Source organism: Lepidothrix coronata, unplaced genomic scaffold (assembly GCF_001604755.1).
Source record: "Lepidothrix coronata isolate B3197 unplaced genomic scaffold, Lepidothrix_coronata-1.0 Scaffold3, whole genome shotgun sequence".
In the NCBI taxonomy this organism is placed as follows: domain Eukaryota; kingdom Metazoa; phylum Chordata; class Aves; order Passeriformes; family Pipridae; genus Lepidothrix; species Lepidothrix coronata.
Genome location: NW_016690183.1, coordinates 7,506,382 through 7,531,790, shown reverse-complemented (window position 1 = coordinate 7,531,790; position 25,409 = coordinate 7,506,382). Strand labels below are relative to the sequence as shown.

The 25,409-nt window shown below is 41.8% G+C and overlaps 1 protein-coding gene across 1 annotated transcript in view; it reads left to right on the top strand.

Annotated features, from left to right (window-relative positions):
• The window catches only part of LANCL2 (LanC like 2), a 31,405-nt gene extending 8,670 nt beyond the window's left edge, over positions 1-22,735 (top strand). Inside the window, exons 2-9 of the mRNA XM_017822478.1 lie at positions 842-959; positions 4,325-4,532; positions 7,395-7,542; positions 8,146-8,292; positions 11,817-11,999; positions 14,275-14,451; positions 17,716-17,788; positions 19,570-22,735. Coding sequence (XP_017677967.1) covers positions 842-959; positions 4,325-4,532; positions 7,395-7,542; positions 8,146-8,292; positions 11,817-11,999; positions 14,275-14,451; positions 17,716-17,788; positions 19,570-19,685 — 1,170 coding nt within the window. The 3' untranslated portion in view covers positions 19,686-22,735. The remainder of the gene's footprint in view (positions 1-841; positions 960-4,324; positions 4,533-7,394; positions 7,543-8,145; positions 8,293-11,816; positions 12,000-14,274; positions 14,452-17,715; positions 17,789-19,569) is intronic.
• The last annotated feature ends 2,674 nt before the right edge of the window (positions 22,736-25,409 follow it).

Here is a 25,409-nt window from a genome sequence, read left to right as displayed (position 1 = left end):
CCCTCTTTGTGTCTAGCTCTTTCTTAGTTGTGCATTAATACATCACTGCTTTGAACAACCTCCTCATCATAAAGCATGTCAGTCCCAGTATTGTTTTGGATATAGAAGAGAGCAAGAAGTAGGAGGAAGGACACTTAGGCAACTTGACTTCTAGGTGGCAGTCACAAACTGTGACATCAGAAAAAGTTGGATTTAAGAAGAAAATGTGTCTACACCATGGATTATGTGATTGAGCACATCATTAAAAATGATGGCTTGACTTCGACTTGATTGTTTCGAGTATGAGCATTTATTTTCCTTAAACTATTTCCTGTTCCGTTGTGCCACAAAGGATGTGCAGGGACCTTGTAATGAGAGCAAGCACCTATAATACAGGGCTTGTGCTGTGTTTGTCCATAGTATGGTCTTGGTACCAGGACCCTGAATGGAGTATTGTCCCATGGAGTGGCAGCAGATGGTTATCTTCTGTTTGCTTCTATTCACCTTTACTCAGTTTGGAGAAGCTTTCTTTACTGTATTAAGGGCCTGAGATAAGAGGCAGAGTAGAATTACATATTGTCACAGTGTCCATAGCTGCTCTTTGTGTGACTTTAAAGCATCCCCAGATAACTTTTGTCTAATGTAGATCCTAGTAACTTGCTCTAATATGTAGTCAGAAGGCATTTATGTGGGATATGCTTAAGGTGAACCACCTTGATGTTATTGTTTGCTGTATGTGGTATTTATTCCCTAGTTCTTTTTTGCTTGGTTGGGTTTTTTTCTCAAACGAGAAAGTGGAGCAGACAGTTTAAATTCTTGGATTCTTTCCTTCTTTGACTCATTCCCTGTCTCCTGTTTTCAGGTCAATGCTCGGTTTTCTAAACGGATCCAGGCAAAAATTAAAGACCTTCTGCAACAAATGGAGGAAGGGCTGAAGACCGCAGATCCACATGACTGCTCTGCCTATACTGGGTGGACTGGTGAGAAAGCTAGAATTTGGTTGAAGCGTATTTGTTGAATGATGTAATTGGGTTTATTCACAGGAGAAAATTCTAATATTCTCACAGGAGTGGCAGAAATACTCTGATAAAAGCAGTTGTGTGAGTTGGTTTTTTGTTTAACTCTGGACCCTTGATCACTACTGTCTGGAATGAATGACTTCCTTTGACTTCAGCAGACAGAGGTACAGCGTGATATTTTCCTTTTGTCTGTGGAGATCTTTGTCTTGTGGAAGAAGTGGATCTTCTAAGGCTGCTCTTTCTTTCTGCTTACCTCTTGTTTCTTTGTTTTTGTGTTTTTTTTAAAAATAGTTATTTTTCACCTTTTTCTGTTCAACTGAGTATTAGTTAGCAGTTTTCTAATGATAACAGCGTCTTCTAATCAGTGGGAGTAGGTGGGGAGAATGTGTTCTGTGCCCAGGAATTTGGAGCCTTAAAATCTGCAATATGGATACTTTGGCTGTGCTTGTTCCATCTCTACAAAAATGGTAAAATGAACGTGTGAGGAGAGGGAGTGTAGAGGTGAGGTTGTAAGATTGTAAAGATCATGGAGGTAAATAAGCATGTGCAGGTGCTGGTTATTGCTAGGGACCATCATTCATTTAGCATTGCATCACCAATGCTGTTCAGCTGTGAACGAGCCTTTATGATTGCTGGGATTTAACCCCAGCAGTATCATGCAGCTGATACCCTGCCCCTCCTACCCTCCCCCTCCCGCAGTGGGATAGGGAGGAGAATTGGAAAAAAAATTCATGGGCTGAGATAAGAAGGGTTTAATAACTGAAACAAAGTAAAATATAACAACAATAATAAAACCAACAGCAATAATAATAATTGTAATGAAAAGGAGGGAGAGAGAGAGAGAGAGAAGAATAAAACCCAAGAGAAACGAGTGATGCACAATGCCATTGCTCACCACCTGCTCACCAATGTCCAGCCTGTGCCTGAGCAGTGATTGGTGGCTTCCTGCCATCTCCTCTCAGTTTATGTACCGAGCATGACATTCTGTGGTATGGAATATCCCTTTGGCCAGTTCAGGTCAGCTGTCCTGGTCACGCTGCCTCATGGTTTCTTGTGCATATGGTTCTTGGCAGAGCATGGGAAACTGAAAAGTCCTTGACTTAGAGTAAGCACTGCTCAGCAGCAACTGAAACATCAGTGTATTATCAATGTTATTCTCATACTAAATCCAAAATACAGCACTGTACCAGAAGAAAATTAACTGTATCCCAGCTGAAACCAGGACACTGGTCCTTTAGGGAGAGCCTACAGTTGTCAAGTCTGATGTGGCCACTCTTCTCAAGTTGCCAAAATGCTTTTCCATCTAGGCCTCTTAAGTGTGACTTTTCTGGAATGAATGGCTTATTCTGTTTCTGCTCTTCTAGCTCACACTTCAGGCATACTTATGCTTTTAGCACAGCATGTTTGAAATGTGCCCTGAGGAGATCTATTCTTTTATGTCATGAGAGGGAGTAGCTTGGAAAAGCTCTCCATCCTTTGCCCATCCTTAGGCTTAATTCTGGCAATGAAAGGGTAAAATTTCTTTGCTTTCTTCTTGATGTTTCAGTACAGATGGTGCTGTGGGTGGATGGGTGGGGAAGTTTTAGACAACTCAGGCTTAAAAGGTAGATGTATTTCAAGGTCTGAAAGCGAGTGGCTGCTAAGTGAGTGCTTTCTTGCGCTGACAGTACCAAACCTCTCCTGAGGAGCTGTGTTCTGACACTGTGATTGACAGCTGAAATTATGGCTGATAAACCAGAGCATGCTGAAAATGAGTCATAAGGTAAAAGTAACACAGCCATCGTTAGCTGAAACAAGAATATAGATGAACAAGTGATGTTGCCTCATGAGAGTGAGGTTTTTCCATCCTGTAGAAGGATCGCTATCTACATCTGTTCCAAGCTGTGAACTTCTTTCAGGGCTCCTGTGGATGTAGTTCTGCATAAAAATGTTTAAATTATCTGGCTTTAAACATACTTATTGAAAATACTTTCTCCCCAGACTTACTCTTTGCAGCATTTTGCTAGTGTGCAAATCACAAGGCAAAAGCAGTGCCGTAAACAACTTGCCTGCTTTTATGTACCAAGTCTAGGCTAGTCTTATGGGCAGTGCAGTCCTGTGCACTGGCTTGTACTTTTTGAAACACTTCCAAAATCTTGGAGCATGTACTGTTGGCACGTAGCAATCTTAGGACCCATGTAAGAGTCCATCTTGCTTATACAAGTACTCTTTGTATGTGCCAGACCTCTTGGAGAAGCCATTTTAAGGGTGTTGCACTAAGAAGCACTAGGAAGGTTTGGATGAACTGAGCTTCATGGCTACTTTTCTGATCATCCTTTGATCAAGCCCACGTATCTACACATTTGTTGCAACATAAAAAAGGGTTCCACAAATCTTTGTAAATAGCCCACAAGTTCCTGTGACACTGAATTGGGCACCCCAGCTCTGCAGCTTTTTTCTTAGACTCATCTAGAAAGACTTGTTCAGAACCCATCCAGGGAACATCTGAGAATGTACCAGCACTCCTGTGGTGCTGTTGTTCTTGTACTACTCAGTTGCCTCTCTATGAGCTTTGTGGGCCTTGTGTGTACTTGGCTTTAGTTGAGGCTAAAGTTGAAATGGATTTGAGTTACAGTGTGGTCTGGAGGTGATTTACTTCTGCACATGCGTGCTTGCAATTGGCCAATAGACATCCACTCAGATGGGTTTGTTTCACCTTCTTCAGTCTACGTTGTTGCAATTTTTAAGGGTTTTTTTTTTGTTTTAATGGAAAACTATGTAATGAGTTTAATGGAGTGAAGCTTGATAGTACCTCCTGGCATTCTCCAAGCACTTGTTTGCCTTCTAGCTTTTACAAACCAGCTTGACTTGTACAAGCTCGTAGTCTTCTTTTAAGGGTTATAAAGAATTCGGCAAGTTGAATCCAAAAACTCGTGGAACGATCGTTTTACGAATCAAATGGGAAGTCACTTCTTGCATATAATAGATGAGTATTGTACAATTAGTGTACTCGGTCATACACATGCTTGTTAGCTCAAGTTTTTGAATCTTACAGTGATTTCTTTGCCAAGCATTGAGGCAGGTGTCATGATTTTTCTTCTTTTTCTGCAAATTGTGAGTCTACCACTGGGCTTCAGTCTGATAATTTTTTTATTTTTACCACAATCCAGATCAAAATTTAATCAAAATAGATGACCTGCTGCCTTCACGTTGCATAAGCTAAGCCCCTTGACTGACATGTTTTTATTTCCCAAATACCTGTTCACATTTGAGTAACTGCTTCAGAGGCACCAAAGAGAGGAAGGAAATGTAAGTGAAACTATCTCTTTTTTATGTGGCTGTTTCAGGTATCGCCCTCCTATATCTGCAACTGTACCGTGTCACAAAAAACCAGAGCCATTTGCAGCGATCTCTTGATTATGTGAAGAGAATCCTTCGCAATCTGAACGGCAGAAGAGTTACTTTCCTCTGTGGTGATGCTGGGCCATTGGCAGTGGGTGCAGTGGTTTACCACAAACTGAAAAACGACAGTGAATCTAAAGAATGTGTTGCCAAGTAAGTGGTTAATGGGGGAAAAAGCCATGCCCTTTATTTGTAGAGAGTTTTGTTTCAGAAACTTTTGCAAGTGGAGTTTTAGAGGACAAGATTAAAAAATGGAGACACTTTCTACCATGATACATTTTCAGTAGAAGAATACAAAATGGGCTTTATTAAAGCTGGCTTACACTTGATTCATGTTTGCAGGTTATCTTGAGCCCTCTATCACTGTTAGGACATGATGTACTGGGCATATCTGTAGTGCACGCACGTTTTCATTTTGTCACATTGAAGTGACATTTAGCAAAAGCCACACGCTTGTCATCAGCAATATGTAGTGCTTGTGCAGTATATGATGCTTTCTGTAAAGAGTAGGTCTTAATTTTAGATTCATTACAAAACATGTACACAACAGGATCTGGAAACAACCAGGCAGAAACACAGTACATCGACTTGATATGTAAAAAAGATTTAATAAAGAGAAAGTATTTCCAAGAGTAAATTTGTAAAGGCAAGAGTTTTAATTAGGTCAGACATATGAAGGTTACCTGAAGAAATTCCAGCACCTTCTCAGAGTAATCTAAATGTAACAAGTGTCTCAAGAAGTCCCATTTAGATGTAGCTTCATTACAGAACTGACTGTCCTTCGCTGGTACAGAGCTGATTGCTGTCCTAGCAAGGGCTGGAAGCACTGGAACCCTGTGGGATTTGCATTTGGCACCAGCAATCCACTTGCTAGTTGTCCAGCAATGTACCTTAAGCTGACAGAATTTGTGACTAGGTGTGGTAGTTTGGTCTGGGCCTTCCTTGGTGACCAGTTTGTAACCAAGGAAGGGTCCAGATTTACCCAGTAATCCCTACGATTTTTACGTAAGCCAGACTATAAGAAGAAAGGAGGAGAGGCCTTCGCTGTCTTTCCTTCCAGCGGCTTGGAGGTGCAGGTTCTCTGCTGTTGAGTCTGCTGTGTTGGGGAGCGAGGCCTGGTTAGGCCTTGCCGACTTTGGGAGGCAGAGGTTGCCGGCAATCGTTCCAGAGCGACTCTCGGTTGTCCCAAGGAGAGTAGTGAGATATTTCTTTGCTAACTTTTTTTTTAGTTGTTAGATATTGGGCTACTAATCGGGATATATATATATGTATTTTATTTTGGTTTTGTTCCTTTTCCCCTCCCCCTTCCCGTTCCCTTGTGAAATTATATATATATTTCAATTGTATATACCTGTAACATAAGTGTAAATATATATATATATATATTTTTATATATATCACTTTAGCTGTCTGTCTCTCGTTTCGGGTTTTCTTAGTTGTTTTTCTCCCTCTTCTCCCTGAGGTTTGGAGTGGGGGGGACACTTCTTGTGGTAAGGTTTGGAGACTTGGCAGGGAACCAGCTTCAAACCATATCACTAGGCTTATGTCCTCATCTCCATTCTGGTTTATATTTGCAAATGTAGTTGGTCTCTTTCTAATCTAGAATCCTACTGTGATTAATCTCTGCTGCGGTTCATGAACGAATACTTCAATTTTGAAATGAGTGTTAGGTTTGGGGTTTTTTGCTTTTAGAACTGGCAGTAAACTTGAGCATGTCATTTTGGATGCAGCTTGGAAAGCAGTCTTGTTGTCAAGCATGAAGCATGAGTATAGCAAAATGAGATTAGCAATAAATCTTGGTCTTGCCTCTCCTTGGAAATAATTTTCAGGAGGAGCAGTGAAAAGGAGTTTAGTTTGGTTATTTGTGTATTTTATTCCTTTTTGTTTACAAATATACTCGTGACACCAGGTGAGTGGTGCATTGTAAATGTTGGAATGTAGTCTATGATTTCACTTCTAACTTTTTACCTTGTAGCTGTCCACTTGTGTGATTTCAACAATAAAATTTAACGGTGAACAGTTTAGAAGAAAATAACTTAATTCTAAGTCCAAAGCATAATTTCAAGAAAGGAATGATAATATAAACCCCTTTTTTTGTGAATGGCTTTTCTGTAGAATTAAGCAGTGACAGCATAAACACACGATTGAGGTCAGTGGTTTTGCTCTGGCATGACATTAATGCTAACATTTCTGCCAAGAAATAGCAGCTGGGGGGATCTGGGAGTTGAATTTGGTCTTAATCCAGATTGTCTTTCCCCCTCCCACAATTTAAAATGTGATCATTGCCATGGTTTCATCTAAGTACGAATTTAATCACAAAAGATAGGAAGAGACAGGGAGGGAGTGGGCAGGAAAACAGATCTCTGATCCACCTCAGTGCTAATGCAGACGGGTGGAGTATTTAGCAGAGAGTCTCTTTGGAGAAAATGAGAGTTGTGGTGTCCAGCCCAAGGGTTTTTTGATTTTTTTTGTTGTTGTTGTTTTTCATTGCTAAAAGCAAGCAAAACACTAGTGCATAATAGTAGTGTCCTTTTCAAAACTAGGGTGCTAAATGTTTGAGACAGTGTGTTGTCTTGGGAGAGGGAGTGCTGAATGGTGGTATTGGATGTTTTTGTGTGTTTGCTTTTTCCCCTCTTACACATCTACAATTAAGGGTTTGTCAGTTTGGTGAAACTCCCAGAGGCTCTAGGAGGTTTCTGTCTTTGTTGGAGTAGCTCTCCAGCCTCCTCCAACCCCTACCCTGCACTCATACATCAGTTTCTATCTGCACAAAACCCTGACAATTTTACTAATACTGACCTGACTCTGGCTCAGTTTCCTGTCTCAGGGGTGGCAGGCATGCAGAGCTCCTGTGTGTAAACCTGGCAGCCAGCTGAACCTGGGGATGACTGAAGGGAAGTGGTAGGGCTTCACCACTCGTTCTGCTTTGGTTTTGATTGATAGCTTGTACAATGCATCGTCCTGTATGGTCTCTACAGAAGATACTCTCTTTCCCCACTTCCTTGTCTGATGCAGGTTGTTGCAACTCCAAAGGACAGTCATAAGCACAGAGGCTGAACTTCCAGATGAGCTGCTTTATGGCAGAGCAGGTTACCTGTATGCCTTGCTGTACCTGAATACTGAAATTGGTCCAGGCACTGTCCCACAGTCTGTTATCAAAGAGGTAAGAGACTTCTCTCTCCAGCATCACAGCATCAGTGAGGTTGAACTGGGATCACTCCCTTGCATCATTCAAGGGATTAAGAGAGGGGTGCTGGAGAGGAGAGGAACTAGAACTGGGAAACCAGTCTTGTCTGTGCCTCCAGTCTCTTCCCCCTTTCCCTGCTGCCCAGCTGGGACTGAGACAGGCTAGTGTGGGTGGGTTCACATCCACCCATGAAAATAGGTCTAATATGTAACTAGTTTTGGAGCATTTGAGGATGAGACATTGATACAAGAAAGTGGAAGTGTTTAAGTGAAAAGAAGGAGTAATCAATGTGGGGAATATTCATGACTGTTTTGCAGATACCACAACCAGAGAAAGCAGGCCTGGAAAAAAGTGATTAGTAATATTTATATATTCAATTTCTACTCTTTAAAATAAGTGATTTCATCATTAAGGAAAAATACAATTTCTACCTCAACATTCAAATCCAAATGAATTGAATATTTTTGTCCTAAGACTGTTTATAGTGGTTTATTCTTTACTGTGGTTTTAGTCATGCCGAAGCAAAACTGTCTGAATCAAAGTAAGCAAGACTGATAGACGAGGTGTGTTTTTTTTCAGGTGATAGATGCTATTATTGAATCGGGGAAAAACTTTTCAAAGGAGGAGCGCAAAACAGACCGTTGCCCTTTGCTGTACCAGTGGCACAGGAAGCAGTATGTTGGAGCAGCCCATGGAGTGGCTGGGATCTATTACATGCTCATGCAGGTAAGAGCATCTTCTGCGGGCAGTGGTGATACACAAATGATTTCTTGTTTTGAGTCAGAGGATCTTTTCTTCAGGTTTCATGCATGTGCAGTGTTGTGCTGGGTCAGGGTCTCAGAATTAGAAATTAGACTGCAGCGCAGAGCTGTGCAGAGATGCTACCTCAGGCTTTGATAGCAGAAGAAAACTGTGACTAAGGTATCACACACTAGAGTGAATTAACTCTTTGAGTGGTTCAGAGCACCAGCTTTCCAGGATCCGGTTTCTTGTCCTCAATGGAGACAGTGAGGTGCTTTCTCTCATCTTCATAATTACTTCTTCTGGTGCCTGCAGTTAGACCAGCTAAATATTCACTTATCATCCATCACTCTTCAATGTTTTGCTATTTTTAAATGAGTGCACCACTGGTGCCTCCAGTCCTCCATGCCCTTCCTCTCTTCTCTAGTGATTTTTTTTTTTTCTCCCCACTGTCTTGATGCTTTTGGAAGACTATCCTTAATCATACATTAGTCTTCAGAATGCTTTTATTATTTAGATGTTTTTCTTTTTTCTTATCTCTCTTATTTCTCACACAATTTGTCTGATATTCCTTAGTGTATTTATGACCCCTGCTCTTCTGGTCTTCTCTTCCTGTTGTTCTGAGTGAGATTCCTCTCTTCTGTATACCTCCTCTTTCTCACACTTAAATCAATTCCTCCCTGCCCTGAGATTCTCCAATAGGATTATGATGTTTTTCTTATTTCTCTTCTATGATATGGAAAAAAAGCTTTAAGATTCATTATAGAAGATGGCCATAGAGCTGCAAAATTTGTATAGCACCTGTTTCTGGTTTTCAAAGGTGCTGCCAGTTTGTGCATCTTTGTAAATGTCCATTTCCTTACCAGCTCCTGCAGAATGACTTTCCCTCAGGTAAGTGAAAGGCCTGTACATCCTCGCACCCTGAAGCTGTGTGCAGACGTTCAGTGCAGAAGCGACTGAGCTGGTATTTAGTGTTGCCACTACTCAAACATTCCTCACTTGGAACAGATGCTGTGAGTTCTCCCCATCTGTTTCAAATTAGCTCACACCACTTCCACCACTAGTTCCAGGTAAAGTGGCTGACTTTGCTATGGAAGTAGCTACTGCTCTGCTACCTGGGGGCATGTCTTAACCTCAGTAGAGACATGTTCTGCAGTAACCATTCCACTGGGGCCTCAGGCTGCTCTGATTTACTGTCTCTTATCTTTACTTACCACTTTTTTCAGCAAGGCTGTCCACCCCCTTCTGGCTCCCTCATCTTTCTGGCTTCCATTTTTCCTTCCCTGGCTCTGCTAGATTTTCTGAGAAACATTCAGTCCTTTAAAGGAGACTCTTCAAAGGCTCTACCCTTCATTTACTATTCAAGGATGATAGCAGAAATAATTGCACAGTGCCTTTTGATATGAGCGGAAGCTACTGTATCTACATGTTAAAATCATAACTGTTTTTCCTTTACATGTAATTGCTGCTTTTAAGAATTACCAGAAAGCCATTGTTTATGCAGCATTAGATTACCATCTTTTCACTGTATGTTAAATATTGTGAGTCATCCAAAGTTGAGTCATCCACTGCAGAAAAAGATGGCATATCAGAGTTCCATCCTTTCCCAATCCCTCCCACGCCAAATGAGGAGAATTTTACTGTATTTTCAGCAAAGAATTCAGGAGATGGTTTGTTGAGTGGTTATTTGATAACAAAAAAAAAGGGTGTTTAACACAGCACCTGAGATGTGAAGGTCACTGACCATAATTTCTGTGCAACACCTATATGAGGAAATATGCTGGAGTTATTCACAGAAGATTAGTGGAAGAATAAGAGCTTATCCATGTTAAATAACTCATCCAGGAGGTAGAGGAGAAGTTCTGAAGTGCTTGCTAGAGACTCTCTACTCCAAGTTCCTTTCACTAACCCTGAAGCAAAAATGTCTGTTTGCATGTCATTCCTCTTGGCCAGAGGGTCAGGACGCATACCTGTAGGTTACTTTTTTGCTGTTTGAAGTAAGTGCTGGGAACTTCAGCATCTTGCGGCAAACAACTCACTTGTACTCAAATCTTCTTGGAAGCACAAGGGAAGGAGGTTTGTAAAGAGCTCTGTTGTTCTTGGATTTACCTCCCAAGAATGGCTGGGCTGGTCTTGCTTCCCATAGCTTAAGACTGAAAGCATTTATTGCTGGTGCCCATCCACTTTACCTTCTGTATCAGGAGTGCAGTGTGAAATCAAGAACCTCAAAACAAACCTTCCTACCGAGCCTCACTACCTCACAGGTCAGTGTCTGAGTGAGGGCTGATCAGCTTTGGGGTGTTCTTCATGACGAGCTGATCTGTATTCAGGTGTACGTCTGATGATGAGCAGCATGAAGGTTTCTGTTACATTCAGAAGAGTGCAGAGATGGAGTCATCTGCTTGAGGGACCTGATAGATGGAATTCTGGCAAAAGTTTCCTTGCTGAGGTGAAGTAGATGCTTTTGGTTTCTTCAGCTTACTCAAAATAGAGCTACTGAAAGTTTTCCTTCATTTGGCTGTCAGACTTTCAATTGTAGGACTGTGCTCACCTGTTGAATGCAAATGGATTGAGGCTGGTGGGAAACAATGAAATTGGATGACATTGAATCAGCAATAAAGACAAGTTATTAAAAAAAATATGCTCAATTATTAGGCTCTTGTAGGCTTCAGTGTCTGTGGTTGTTCCCACAGTTTGCAGGAATCCCAGAAAACATGTAGATTGTGTAAAAATAGAGAGCTCTGCTATTAAAATGCTGTAACATGGGCTGGAAGTGGAGGGAATGCCAGCAAAGAACAACTGCAGACAGTTACTTGGCTTCTAAACCTTTAGGTACAAGAGGATGCAGGTTGATGGATATATTCTCCATTTGGCAGGGATGTAAATTAAATAAAAAAACTAGAAAGAAAATTCAGAAGAGCAATGGAAGAATGAGATTGTAATACTAACATGCTTAGGTAACTGGTGAGGTAGCTATTGCTTCTTAGCTTCAGGGAGTTTTGTTTACGATGGAAAACTTTAACCTTCATAGATCTTTGCCAGATATGCCGCTATATACACTTTTCTTCGTTTGTTGTGAAATAGTTATTTTTAAGACAAAATGTGTAACCTGCTTTGTTTCAAGTGTGTATTATGAGCACCATAGCTATAAAATCCATCTTTCTCCTGTAAGTGTTCTCCCTGTTTTAAGGTATAAAGAGAGGCCTGGGAGTCTTGAAATCCGTATTCTATTCTCAGTTCTTCCATAGTCTTTCTGTGTCACCTCCAGTAAGACAGGTAACAGCTTGGTGCCCCAGTTTCTTTGTCTGTGCAGTAACTGTAAAAATGTTCTTCACAAGGGTATTATAAGCAGACATTAATTAAATCTGTATGAAGTGATTCACAGTATTTGGATCAAGGGCACATATGTAGGATACTTGAAAATAGATTGTAGAATTAAGTGTTGATACACACTTTGTTACTACTTCTGTTTATGGGTTTGGTGATCGTTTTTTTAATGTTTTCTTTAGCCAATTGCAAATGTGGACCAGGAGACCCTGGCAGAGCTGGTGAAGCCAAGCATTGACTATGTGCGTCATAAAAAATTCCGATCTGGGAATTACCCGTCATCGCTGAGCAACGAGACTGACAGACTGGTTCACTGGTGCCATGGTGCCCCCGGAGTCATCCACATGCTCATGCAAGCTTATAAGGTGAATCACTCTGTGTTCATAGATTTCACAGAATATCCTGAGTTGGAAGGGAACCACAAGGATCATCAAGTACAACTCTTAAGTGAATGGCCCGTACGGGGATTGAACCCATGACCTTGATGTTATTAGCACCATGCTCTAATATATGTATATATACAGAGAGAGAGACCTCTGTTTTTACAGACACACCTGTATGCAGGCCTGTTAGATTGTAAGACTTTAATGTCTTTTTAGATGTAGTCTTTTAAACTGGAACCTTAGGCTAGGCACCTAAAAATCCCCAAATACTTACATTGGTATGTTTGTAAAGAGAAAATAAGTGAATAAAATTGCTTCTCAGGTCACTAGTGGTTACTAGACTTTAGACTTTTTGGAAAAGGACCAAGTATTTAAACAATTTGGCATCAGAGTCATGGGTGTGAGAACATTGACCTAAATTCTTTGAATCTTCATCCCAAGACTTTTAACAGTTACATTGGTTTTCAAAAATATAGGTTCATGTGCCTTGCCAAAGAATGTCTTCCATAAATTACTTAATTATTAAGATATATCTCTTGAAAACTTAATGTCGGAGCAAAGATCCCAGGCCCCTTCTAGGGCATAAATATAACCACTGAGCTTTCACAAGCCTACTGTTTACCTTTCTCCATTCTTAACTAGGTTTGCTACCTCTCTTGTGTTGTGTGCTTCTGGTTTGCATGACATTTGAAAGTATGCCATTTAATTAAATTTATGCAAATTGATTCTTGCTTTTGACAGCCCTCTTTGACAGATTCCCTGATCGGCCTCTGGGTGGGCTGATGAAAAGCAGGCTTGGTTTATAGAATAATTACTCATGCTGCTACTTGAAATGTGAACTGTAAATCTCTTACTGTGTTGCTGCATGTAGCAGTAGTCACAGTTGCTTTTTCTTTGGACTGTGGTAGGAGATTGATTTAACACTGCAGGCTTCCACCTTACTCCTTCTTCAATGTGATGCTTTCCCCAGCACAGAACATTTTGCAGGAGGTAGGAGGGATAGGACCAAATTCTTTTTAGCAGTCTCTTTTTTTACCTCTTTATGTTAAAGGTGATAGAGCATATGATGCTTTTCCTTTACTCTTTGTATTCTGCTTTTTGAAGCAGTGAAAGACAAAATTGGAGCATGTTTTGCTGGCTATGCTTTCATACCAAGCACAAGGCCTTGCATTAACAGACAGCAGTGTTTGTCCTGGAAATCAAATGGTGTTGCCAGGCCTTAATTTGAAATGTTACAGTTAAGTAGCTGAGAAACCCTGTTCAGAGGTTCTTTATCTAAATCCACTTCTTTATCAAGCTTGTGGATTTAAGAATCTTGCATGTTAATTGCTTCTATTACCTTATTAAACAGTTTGATAAGGGATGCCATCTCCAAAGGACTAAGTCTACACTAATGCATCACATTTGTTTTGTTGTGGTTTTTCTGTTGGGTTTTTTTAGGGTGTGAACTTTTTTGTTTTGTTGATCCATAGAATGACTTAGGCAAAGGTAAGCAAAAAAGTGGCTTTATAAAGGTGGAATTCTGGTAGTGTTCAGGTAAATTACTTGCTTTTGTTTGCTGCTTTCTGGATGGGCTCTCTGTGTCCAAAATGCACTTCAGTTGCAATAAATTTTGCAAAACTGGTCTTTTGCTCAAACTGGCTACTGCTTCTGAGTGCATACTAATACTAATATACTAATAGAAGTACTCATCAAGGCAGTGTAGTGTTCCTACTTGTACTGTGGCAGAGAAGAGAGTCCTGTGCTATGCAAAGTGATACTCTTGCACATTTTTGACATGGAATTAAGGCAGACAATGAGTAACCAGAAAGAATTACTCAGGAAGACCACAACCTAGCCCTTTCAGATCAGATTTGATGTCCAGTATTCTATTTTACATTTCTCGGAGGCGGCAGAATTACATTTCTGTATATTCAAATTCAGGTTTGGGAATGGAGGATGAAGAAAAAAGGACCACGGACCCTTGAAATAGATTATAGGTTATAGAACCAAAGGACTTGAACTTGAGCTTTTCCTTTGGGGTCCTGATTTCAGAAACAAAAACTTGAAAAGTTCTTTTTTTTTTCATGGAGGGAAAGAAGAAACAACTTAGTAAGAAAAGAAAAGCAAGTCTATGAGGAATGGATTATTAAAATTCAAAATAAATTTTATATGGAAAAACACCACACTAGAGTGAAATACCTCTCAGGTGCAGCTTCCTTTTGTTTTCATTAGTACTTCAATCTATGTGTGTTTATTCTCTGCTTTTATTCCACAGGTTTTTAAAGAGGATAAATACTTGAAAGATGCTATGGAGTGTAGCGATGTCATCTGGCAGAGAGGTTTATTGAGGAAAGGATACGGGATCTGCCATGGTACTGCTGGCAATGGCTACTCCTTCTTGTCTCTCTATAACCTAACTCAGGACAAAAAGTACCTCTACCGAGCTTGCAAGGTGAGCTCTGCAGCTTCCCAGCAAAATTACTGTTCCCTTTCACATCACAATGCCTGTGCAAGGGTGAAATGTGATGGGAGTAAGCAGCTGTGTCCTGGGGCTGGCTGTGGGGTTGGATGGGAAAACAGGGCCCTGTCATTTGCTCCTCTTTACTCACACTTTGACTGGACCACTTCAGCTGTGTATGTGGGGCAAGCACTGTCTTAATACACAGAGTGGAACATGCAAATGTTCTGTAAGAGGGGAGGAACTAAACATGTATTCAGAAGAAAATAAGAGTCTGAAAATTAGCCTGCCTGAACAATAACAGACTGATGTTTTGTGGTGCTAATTATTCCATTGAGATATCCACTGTCATCCTCGGCTCCTCGAGCAATACTGTTTGTAGTCTTTGTAATTATTTGTTTTCAGACTAGTGCCTGTTTGGGGCTTTTAGAGCTCTGAGTTGCAGTTATTAAAGTGCTCATTTAGAGTTTTTTCATTAATACAAATTGCAGAGAAAGACACACTCAGAATTTTTCCACTGGAATTGTCCAGGTTCTGCCATCAGCTCTGACTGTGCTAACAGTTACTAAAGGGGAAGGCTTTCTCTGCCTCTGTTTCCTCACCTCATAAGATTTTGGTTTGGTTTTGGTTTGTTTTGTAGGATTTTTTTTTTCAGTTGAATTCACTGACATTAGGTTTCATATTGTGTACATAGCTATTTAGCTTTTTTAAGTATTACAACTGAAATTTGATGGGTTGTTTCTTAGGTGCTTTTAGATGAGTATTGGCCATATGTAAAACTGTTGTATTTATCTCTCCTGTCAGCCTGTCCTCTGTCAGCAGAGCTTAAAAAAGTTACTGCTTGTCTCACATTTATCCAAGCATCATGCCATGGGGGCACCTGTAGGCATACCTGCATCCTAGAGATTGAAATAAACCCCGGCTACTCCCACAGCAAATGTGTGACTTGTAGTCACTCGTGGACATGGAGTCACCCACTGCTGACGTGTAAACCACGGCACCCTGCAGGCATTTTTGTCAGCACAGCTATCAGCTCTCACTGTCATCCTCCATGCTAGCACATCTTCTGCAGCTCTGTGCAGCATTGGCAGCTTCTGTTGGTGCTGCATTTCTGGCCCAAGAGAGCCCTTGGTGTTTGTCCACACCAAGCCAGAGTAAAGCAAGCATATCTGTTTCAAAGGCAAAAAAGGAAGAGACTCAGTTACATACCTGAAATCCATTTGAGAAGAAAGTTGTAGCACAGTGGCCAAAGACTGTTTGCTGGAGGTACCCAACATAATGAGGTCTGGCAGCATATTTGCAGCCTCTCTGCAGTTTAGCATCTCCAGCATTCAGTCAGGCCTTTGCAGGGGAAATCTTGAAACAGGCAGAGGAATTTGCTTGTCTGGCATTCTTGAAATCTTTTCTTTTTGAGCCAGAGCATGCAAGGAAGCAAACATGCAGTTAAGTTGGTACCTAAAGGCATGTAACTGAGAGAACTAGGTGGCTTCCCTCCCAGGGGTGTCTCTTCACACCAAAAGCTTGAGGCCCAGGGGAAGGAGTCTTGTCAGGAATCCCTGGTTACCCCTCAGGAGCCATGAAACTGTTTCACAAATGAACCACAAGAGCTTGAAGAGAAGAGACCCCAGGGTTATGCTTCACATTTTCATCCCCACAGCTCTTCTGTCACATTATCAGACAGAGGCTGAGCTGCTCCTAGCTGGCCTGTCTGTAAGAGGAGAGAAGGGCTGTTGCATCCTGGGCTCCAAGCAACAGAAAGTATCTGAGCCCTGTGCTGCTCAGCATTGTGATTGCCACTGCTGGTGGCAAGCATGCCCAGTCTGTGTGACAAATAATGGCAGATGTCTTCTTATAATATTTTGTTTCCTTTTTTTTTTTTCCCTTGGTTAAACAAAGTTACTCGTGTAGCTTACAGGATCCGAGTTGTGCTGAAGCTGTGAACTTGGAAATGATGGTTGTGCTTCAGTAGCCTGGGGTGCATTTTTTTTAATTTATGTTGCAGTTCCCAGGCTGGAAGTGATAATAAAGGCTAGTATGCCATAAGATGTGGATGTTGCAAGAACTGATTGTAGCTTAGAAGCATGACATAAACATGTTTAGTCCTCACATTTAAGCCAAGATTACATGGGAGAATTAAACCTTGGTTTGATGATTTATACCCGAAGGGTGCCCAAAAATGTTTCATCAGTTCTCAATAACGATGTGGATTACAGTGTTTGTGTTTGGGGTTTGTTTTTTTTTTTACACTGGGTTTTCTGAAGACATTTACAAACATGCACACACCAAGAGAAGAAAAATTAGTAGGGAGGGAGAAAAGGAGGAGATACCCCCTCTTCCTCCTGCTGAACAGGCTCTGCGATCATGCTTACACCGCATATAGCTTCAACTCCAGGGCTGGGGCACCCTCTGGTTAGGATCATCTGTTTGCTAGCAGGTTACCCAACTTGTGGGGGAAGCAGGGAGAGACCTTGCAGTTCTTTGCTTTGTAGGAATCTTTGTACTGTATTTTGAATAAGCAGTGGTTTGCATCCAAGCACAGAAGTGCCAGGGGAACTTGTGGCCCCCTTATGCTCTGGGGAGCCATAAAGGAGAATAGATGGTTGTTATTAAATTTATCCAGATGCAGTTTGTAAGTCATGTATATCTAATGTAGCTACTGCAGCAGTGTTGATCAAACACAAGAAGGACACCATTAACTCTTTTTAATGCTAATCCATCTTCTGCAATGAAATATTGATGACCATAATTGTCTAACTGCATTTATAATGATTTTTCATAAGGCTTGGGAAGAGCAAATAAATAAAACTAAATAAGGGCAGCTGGAGATTTAATACTCTAAATTGGTGCACAGCAGTGAAAGAAAACCAAAATGCAATTAACAGCCCTAAGTCCTGAGTATGTGGATAAATTAAGCACTAATACAGATAAGAAACTGATAAAGTATTACAAAAATTTTGACTGACTATATCTGTTCTTACAGCATTTTTCCTTGACTTGTAGCAGGATTGATTTACAGAAAGTCTAGCCTACCTAGTTGCATTGTTACGAAACTGAAACTCATGCTATGAAAATACATATTTTAAAGCCTGATTGCAGCCTTGTCATGGTTGAAGTAGGACAAATTTATCTCAGACAGTGATTTATGTGTTGTGTGTCTGCTTACTCTGCTTTACTTTTTTTACCTATTAATGATATGCAGATACTCAAGCTTGCACTTAACAGTCTTAAATGAAAATACATTTTTTAATGTTTCCCCAGTTTGCTGAATGGTGTTTGGAGTATGGTGCACATGGATGTCGTATTCCTGACCGACCTTATTCTCTCTTTGAAGGTAAAGTGATGGTGTTGCAAATGGTTTGGTATTACAGGAGAGAGGGGCTTTCTTGCAGTTTTGGGACATGCTTATGAGTTGGGAAGTCTTTGGTGGGTTCCTCCACTTTGAGGTGGGGTTCACCCACCCCCTACCATCACCTCTGCCTAAAAGAAGGCAGGGTGGTAGCGGGCTAGAAAAGGACAAAGGAAAATCATTCACTGTCACAACTTTCAATGCTGGTTGCACTTCAGCATTTTCCAGTGTAAAACCAGTGCCATTGTTACTCTCAAATAAAATTCTGCTGTGCTGATGCTGCTTGGTTTAAAGCAAACAGAAGTCTGGGCAGCAGTTCTGTCACAGATGGTGTCACAGAGGGACTGGGAGAGGGGCAGCTGTGGGTAGAGGGTCTCAAAACTAGTTGCCAGCTTGTCAGAACTGGACCTTCTCTGCTGCAATACTAAACAAAGGCAAAGGTAGTTTTAATATGAACCCAAATGAGCTTGAGCTCAAATTTCCTTGAGCAGGAAAGAAATGCAGAGTTCTTATGGGCTTTTCTGTAAGTTCAAAGATGTTGTAAAATACTTTCCTAGAGCTTTGTATTATTTTTATTTGTAGTTTATTTTCTGTTCTGTATCTCATCCTTGTGTTATAGAATCAGTATCAAGGAACGAGAGACCCAAGTGGAATTTAAGGTAGCGCCGCTGCTGCTCCATGAACGAGCCTCGTGCGCCACCTGCCGCAAACATGTGAAATTACAGCAGGCGGAGCAGGGTCATTTTGCAGATAGACCAGTCCAGGGTGTAAACACAAGGGAGCAGGAGTTATATGCATCTCTCCTAAACAGAGAGTTATTGTCTTAATGCTTAAGGGAGACAAGCATAATTATTCTTATTCCTGATAGCACCCTTGCATGCACTTGTTGGGGGGGTGGTAAAAGTGGGCATGTTGTATAAATGCTTTGAAATTTGTTGAGAAGGTGAAGTAGTGCCAACACTAGGATGATTTGTGCTTCAATGTGGATATACAGTTTTTATTTTAGTTTTTAATGTCTGGGTTTTTTTAGAAGAATCTAGAAGTCTTCTATTTCAGATGAAGTCTTTATTTTGGGATTTGTTTGTTTTTGTAGCCAAAATTGAGCTTGACGTTGTCCAGTTCTGCATGTACATGCATGCTTTCTGCAGAATTTGCATGTGCATCTTATGGGATTGTCTTTGATTGTTTTGTTTCCATCAGATACTGTAATTCAGGAAGGTTCCTTTATATGTGCATAGCTATTGATAAAATAGAATTTTAGCTTGATCTTAAAACTAAGCTTATATTTGTATGCTCTCCTGCTGTAGGGTGTTTCTTTTGTCTGTCACCCTAAGAGTTCTGTTGGGTGATGATAATGTTAGTTTTTCAGGCTCTGGATGACCTCTTTATGAATAGTGAAGAAATGAATCTGTACATTACAAGTATAATAAAGTTTTGGCTTTTTTTTTAACCAGTGAAATGACAAGCCAGAGCTGCTCCAGTAGTGAGGGACTGTCCAAACTTTTTCTTAATTTGAAATAGCACTGAGGTTGTTCAGCTGCAGAGATGTTAGCAGAGATCTTGGTTCTTGCCTTTGATCTTTTCAAATAAAATTTTGTTTCCTGGACAAAGTACAGATGCACTTGCCTTTCTATAGGCCCTAAGTTCACCTGTTCAAAAACAGATCTAATGAGGGAGGTGTTCAAACCTGTGCTATTGCCTTTGCCGTCAACTGTATTGATTTATTGTCAAAGAAACACAAAGATCTCTTTCTTGTTATGTTTTAGGCATGGCTGGAGCTATTCACTTCCTCTCAGATATTTCAGTACCAGAGACTTCCCAGTTTCCAGCATTTGAACTTGGACCTCAGAGGAGGGAAAACAAAGTGGAACAGGACAGCTAAAAACATCATTTTGAAAGAAAACTGATGCCGAAAGAGATGAGATTGTTTAGTGCCTCTGATACTGAACCAACTCAATGCTGAACCGACAGATGGCTAAACCCCTTTTCTCACCTCTCCCACCCCAAAGGACCATGAAGTCATTAGAGCATGAACAGGAGAAGCCACATTTAAGTTCTGTTAAAGTGATACCTTCAGATGTAGGACAACAGAAGTCAAGTTTTGAACTTTCTCTCTTCCGTTGTATTTGTCTTCTTCAGGTCTTTGACATGCTCTGCATGTTTATTGGTGTTGTGTGTTGATTCGAGTCTTTTGTTGTTAGCAAAAAGCTGGTCTCTGTGTGAATCTCCATCCTGTACCTTCGTGCATGACTCTCAGCAGCAGTGTTGCTTTCTGCAGTATGGTTACCCAGAGAGTTCCACCTTATGCCAGAGAGTTTGCTGCAGGACAATGCCCAGCTCCACTGGTGAGCTGGCAACTCTAAAAAGAGATGACACATATTTTTATGTTCATATTTTTCTGCCTTTTTATGTACATTCCCTACAAGCTAAGCTGATGGAAATCAGTCTGTTTTGATGAAGAGGTATGAGGCCTATGTTTTCAGAAACTTAGCAGGTTGGAAGAGATCTGACTTGTCTTTTGCTGCTGTTGTGAGAGGTTTTTTTGGAAGTCTGTAAGAGAGTCTCACTCCTTTGGCACCTGGACCTGGTTAGTGTTGTTAGGCACTTATAGCAGGGTGGAGGTGCTTCTCCCTACCTCTGCAAAGCCCTGTCCCATGGCATGAGCTTAAACTGCAGGTGGAGTCACTTGGACTAACCTCCCACTGCCACCAACACCAGAGCCAGGACAGCATAACTATGCTTCTTCTCTCCTGTAACTGGATTTGTAGTAAACCTGTCCTGCAGCATCTAGAACAGATGAGTAAGGGAGGGTGTCAGGGCAAGTTTCCCATGCAGGTAACTCAGGATGACTGTTACTTCCAAACCAAGGTGATGATTTGTTCTGGGCCCTCGCCTCCCACCTCAGCCCCCTTGCATTTAGCCCATGTAGTAGTACAGGAGCAATAAGTACCAGCTGCTTGTGGAGGCTGCAGAAGATAAATGAGCAATATGAAGCCATTGCTAGAAGCTGTAACTGAAGTACATTTCATCTTAAAATCCAAACAGAAAAGCCCTTTGCTATTAGTTTTAACTACTGCTAGTGCTTTGCTTCCTCCTGTAGTGTGGTGAAGTTGTGAAATGCTAGAGCAGCTTCCAGGTGCTCCTGAATATCAGGCTGTTGGTTCTGTAGGAGAAACGGAACATACTCTGAGTACACTTACAGCAGGCTTATGTGTTCCAGATAGTATGTACACTTACTGCTTGAGAGAGGTAAGTGTAGCACACTCTCAGTTGCTCAAGCTCTGTGGTCATCCTCCCCCCAGGTCTCCCTGTGCTCTGTCTTTCCAGGTGCTTATTTTAATGGATATCTTCTGTTGGGTGTGAGTGGCAGTTTGACCTTTCGGGCACGCAGTGGACATGTGGGCCATCTGTTGAGCACCAGTGCTTGTAGTCCGGCTTGGAGATGTATTGTTCCTGCATAAATCTTTGAATTGTAGCAGGTGACTTCCTTGAATGTGTTACAATGCTTGTTACCAAATCCATTGGGATGCTAATAATTTCCACATTCAGTTCTGCTGGACAACAGCAACAGTGTCAGTGCAGGAACAGCTTAACATCCCAATGGTTTGTCAGGTAGGATTAAAACAGCAGCGGGAGAGACTTTTCCACCTCTCTGGCAAAGGGCAGAAGGTGAGGTGGGGACACCAAAGACAGCTGTACCTCTACAGCCAGGGATGAGGGAAAATGCAGAAAGGCAGTGGGGATGAGGAATGCTGCATGGCAAGCAGCTGGGCTGAAGCAAACGAGCAGAGCAGCAGAAAGTGAGGACTTGGAAGAGTTGATTAATGTGAGGGATCAGTGAGGAACAGGGAGAGCCGATTACAGGAGGCAATGCACACTGTACCAATAGAGGCCATCTCAATGAGATGTTCCTCCATGCCAAGGGCTCTGTGTTTCTTTCTTAAGCCTGTGGATCACTGATCCTGCCCATAAATAAGCCAGGAAGGAAATTTGCCCAGGGTGAAGTTTCACAGAAATGCTAACAAAGGAGGTAGAGACATCAGCTCTAATCCTGTTTCACATGACCCCCACACCTTTGTTCATTCCCCTCCGCTGTGGCTGCAGAGCATGTGGAATGGGTTAACAGGGAAAGAGCTCACCAAGTTTACAGGAACTGCTCACAAACAGACAGAAGCCACCAGCCTTCCTGGCAAATCCCAAGCATGTGTTGTACGGACCATACGGACCATATAACTCTGGGGTCAACAAGCAGGTTTTTTTCATTCAGTGGTTATATACATATTGGCCTAGGCTACTCAGCTTGGAATGGTTCCTGTAGGAGGTGATTTTGGTTTGCTGGAGCCCAAGGGGAATTAAAACTTGCTAGTTTTAAAAATATATAGGTATATACACACTCAGAACAGCTCCATACTGAGGAGATCTCCAAGATGCTTGAGTGTACCTGTCATAGTAATGAAGTCAGCTACGAGCTCTTTCTGTACCACAGCCAGCCTTCTGCCACAGTGGGGCCTGGCACCATCCTTCTCTACAGAATCTTCCTGGAATTGAGTAAGACTGGAAAGAATAGAGTTGAGAAGCATCTGACAGTGCATCTGCTTCATCTTCCTGGCGTGACTTTCCCCATGGCTCCTTTCTGTTCATCACAGCATTGTGATATCTAGTTGGCCCATTAAGAAAGGATATATGGTGTGAAGGTGAAAAAATGTGTTTCATCAAGGCATTGTTTTCCAAAATGACATCAAACTAAAAATGTGAAAAATGTGGAAAATGTCTTAATATTCCCTGGTTTGCTTTATCTGTGTGTAATAGTCCATCTGTTGCAAAAAGCAGTAGTTTTAAAAATGGAGATGCTCTTTGGGCAGAAAAAGAGGAAAAAATGCTGATGTTTTGTTCTTTGGCTTTATTAGTAAAGATCAAGCTATGTGGTGGTAATTTGTGTGGTTTGTTTTTTTTTTTTTCCCTCTTGTTCTCCTTCCTTCCCTCCAGCACTGTGGTGATAGCTGTCCCACTGATCTGACAGCTGAACCATTTCCCTATCTCATAGTCCTTCAGGATGAAACACATGCCAGAAAGTAGGCAAGTGGGCAAATTGCTTTTCTTTAACCTTCACATTTTACTAGCACTGCAGGCCCCTTTCCTGCTGCTTCTCCCAGGTGGTTTTTAGTGATCATTGCTTAGTGCAAAACGTTGCTTTCTTTCTGGTCACAAAGGTCCTGTTGAAGAGTTTGCATCTAAAGCCTAACTCAGGATGACCTGGTTTTTAAAACACATGTATGAAATCCCTGTCCAGCTGATTAACATTTTTTTTTCTAGTTTTGAGAAAGTTTTATGTGTTCCTCTAGCTAGGTTTTAACAGAAGGAAACTTCAGGCATGCTGCAAGCAACGGGCAGTATTTCTGTTTCTCAAAGCCCCTTGTGCCACTCATGGCTGTCTTTGCCACTGGGAGAAATTCAGTGCATTTTTTAATTAAGAGCATTAGTTCGGTACAAATTCAGCTGTAGCTAGATAAATGCATTGGGACTTTTCTAGCACAATAAATCTCTGCAACATCAAAACAGCATAGGATAGAGAAGTGGGAGGAGGTATGGGTGCAGACTGTCAGGTAATACCTGAGCAGCAGCCTGCTGCCTGAGCCCTGTCCCATTAGGGTGTTTTATACAGCAGTCTTTCCTGGTGAAATTGCTCACTTTTCTCCCACTTATTCTCAATGGTTTCATGTTGATTCACAGGCAGGGCAGCTGTTATTTGTATGCAGGGAGCAGTAGGGACCTGACTTAGAGCCACAGCTTCTCCTTGACATCTGCAAGTGGACTGCTATAAATCCAGCTGCAGCTATTAGATTAAGATAGGGCTAGGCAGCAGGAGAGAAATAGTGTGAGACACAGCTAGAAATACAACAATCCCTGTGACTTCTCTCACTGCATAAAGCCAAAGTAACACATCTGTGCAGAAAGGCAGCTACCTTCATCTACAGGGGTTGGAGTCGGAGGGCTGCTTGTCACTGTTCCCTCTGCTTTCTCTACTGTCCCCTTTACCTTGCACACGGTACCTTTGAACAGTGGCTGCCAGTTGCACCTCTCCTCTTTAACTGCCTTATTATCTGGCAGTTGCTTTGTAGAAACTGTCTCATGCTGGATCTTCTTCTGCATGGTGTCTCAGTAGTCATTTCCCTGCCAAACAGTACAACTGTAAAAGCCCAGAAGGCAGCTCAGGTGGTGACAGGGCATTAGGGGGGAGGGCTCCCACAGCCACAGGGCCTACAAAGACATCCTGGCCCACTTCTCTCGCCTACTGAATTAGCAGTGTTAGATCTGAGAAATAATAAAAAAAAAAAAAAAACACCAACCAAAAAAAACCGCTTCAGTCTGTGAAGAAGTGTTATACCTTCTTTGCTGACCTGTGTGCCAAAAAGTGGCTTCTTGGATATATACATTTTAAGCTAACCCTTCTGAGGGTTTTGGGGATGGGTTTTTTGTTTGTTTGTTTGAAGTGGAGAAGAAAGAGGAATATTGCCTTTGCTTCTTCACATGGTCTGAAGAGCTTGTTGGAAAATGTAGTCCCAGCTGTTTGTTGTCACAGCAGTGTAAGCTGTCACAGGGCTCTAAAGGAAAAGAAAAAAAAAGCCACCCTCAAAACAAAAGAAGTTTGTCACTACATTATCTTTTCCCAAAGTGATGAAACACAGGCCACATCAGAGCTAGAGGCAACATGTACTAATAGTCTCTTGTAGTGCCTTTTAAAACAGTATACTTGGAGATTTCATTGTAGCAGAAGAGGACTGACCCCCTTCTCATCCTCATTGCTGCCAGGGTCACGGCAGCAGAGAAAGACCTCAAAGGTTTCCTTACACACCTGCTTAGTGCCTCCTCACAGGTACATCAGACACATTTTGAGTATGTGCAACTGAAGAAGACCACAAGGGGTTACTGCTTGTGTTCCTGGCTCCTCACCCAGGTACAGTGGTTCCACTAAAGTATCTCCATTCTGGCCAAGCCCTGTCAAGGCATTTAACCCCCCCCACCCCCCTCCCTGTATCAAACACCTCTGACAGAACCAGGAAATGGATTGCCACAAGACATTAAATCACTTTCCTGATGTAGATGGGGCGATCTCAAAGGCAGGCAGGGAGTCAGCTGCATACGGGTCCAGTGCCTCTGGAAAGGGGCAGGAGAGTGCCCCACACATCTCCAAGCTTCCCAGCCACCAGCACCAACCTTATTTTGCAGTTGAAACACCACCTTGCCTCATCAGCGAGGTACCAAATCTCTTTTGTGTTAGAAAGGACGCAGTAGATGCACTCAGAGAACTGCAACAGACGAAGCACCAAATCACCACAGGGCAGTTCACATTAGCAAAGCGGCAGCAGCTGGCAGCTCCTAGGGCATCACTACTGCCAAGTAAAATCCTGTTGGAATTGGCAAGGCAACAAGAGCAAAGGCATGTAAACAATCTGAAAGTAATTCATATGGATGTCCACACAGGTATTGTGTTTTCAAGAAAAGACCAAGCACCAAGCAAGTTCGCTAGCAGAGAAGTCCATGTGTTGTAAGAGGTGGTGTCATCCATCAACACTAGGAAATAAACTACCCAGACTTCAGGAAAACT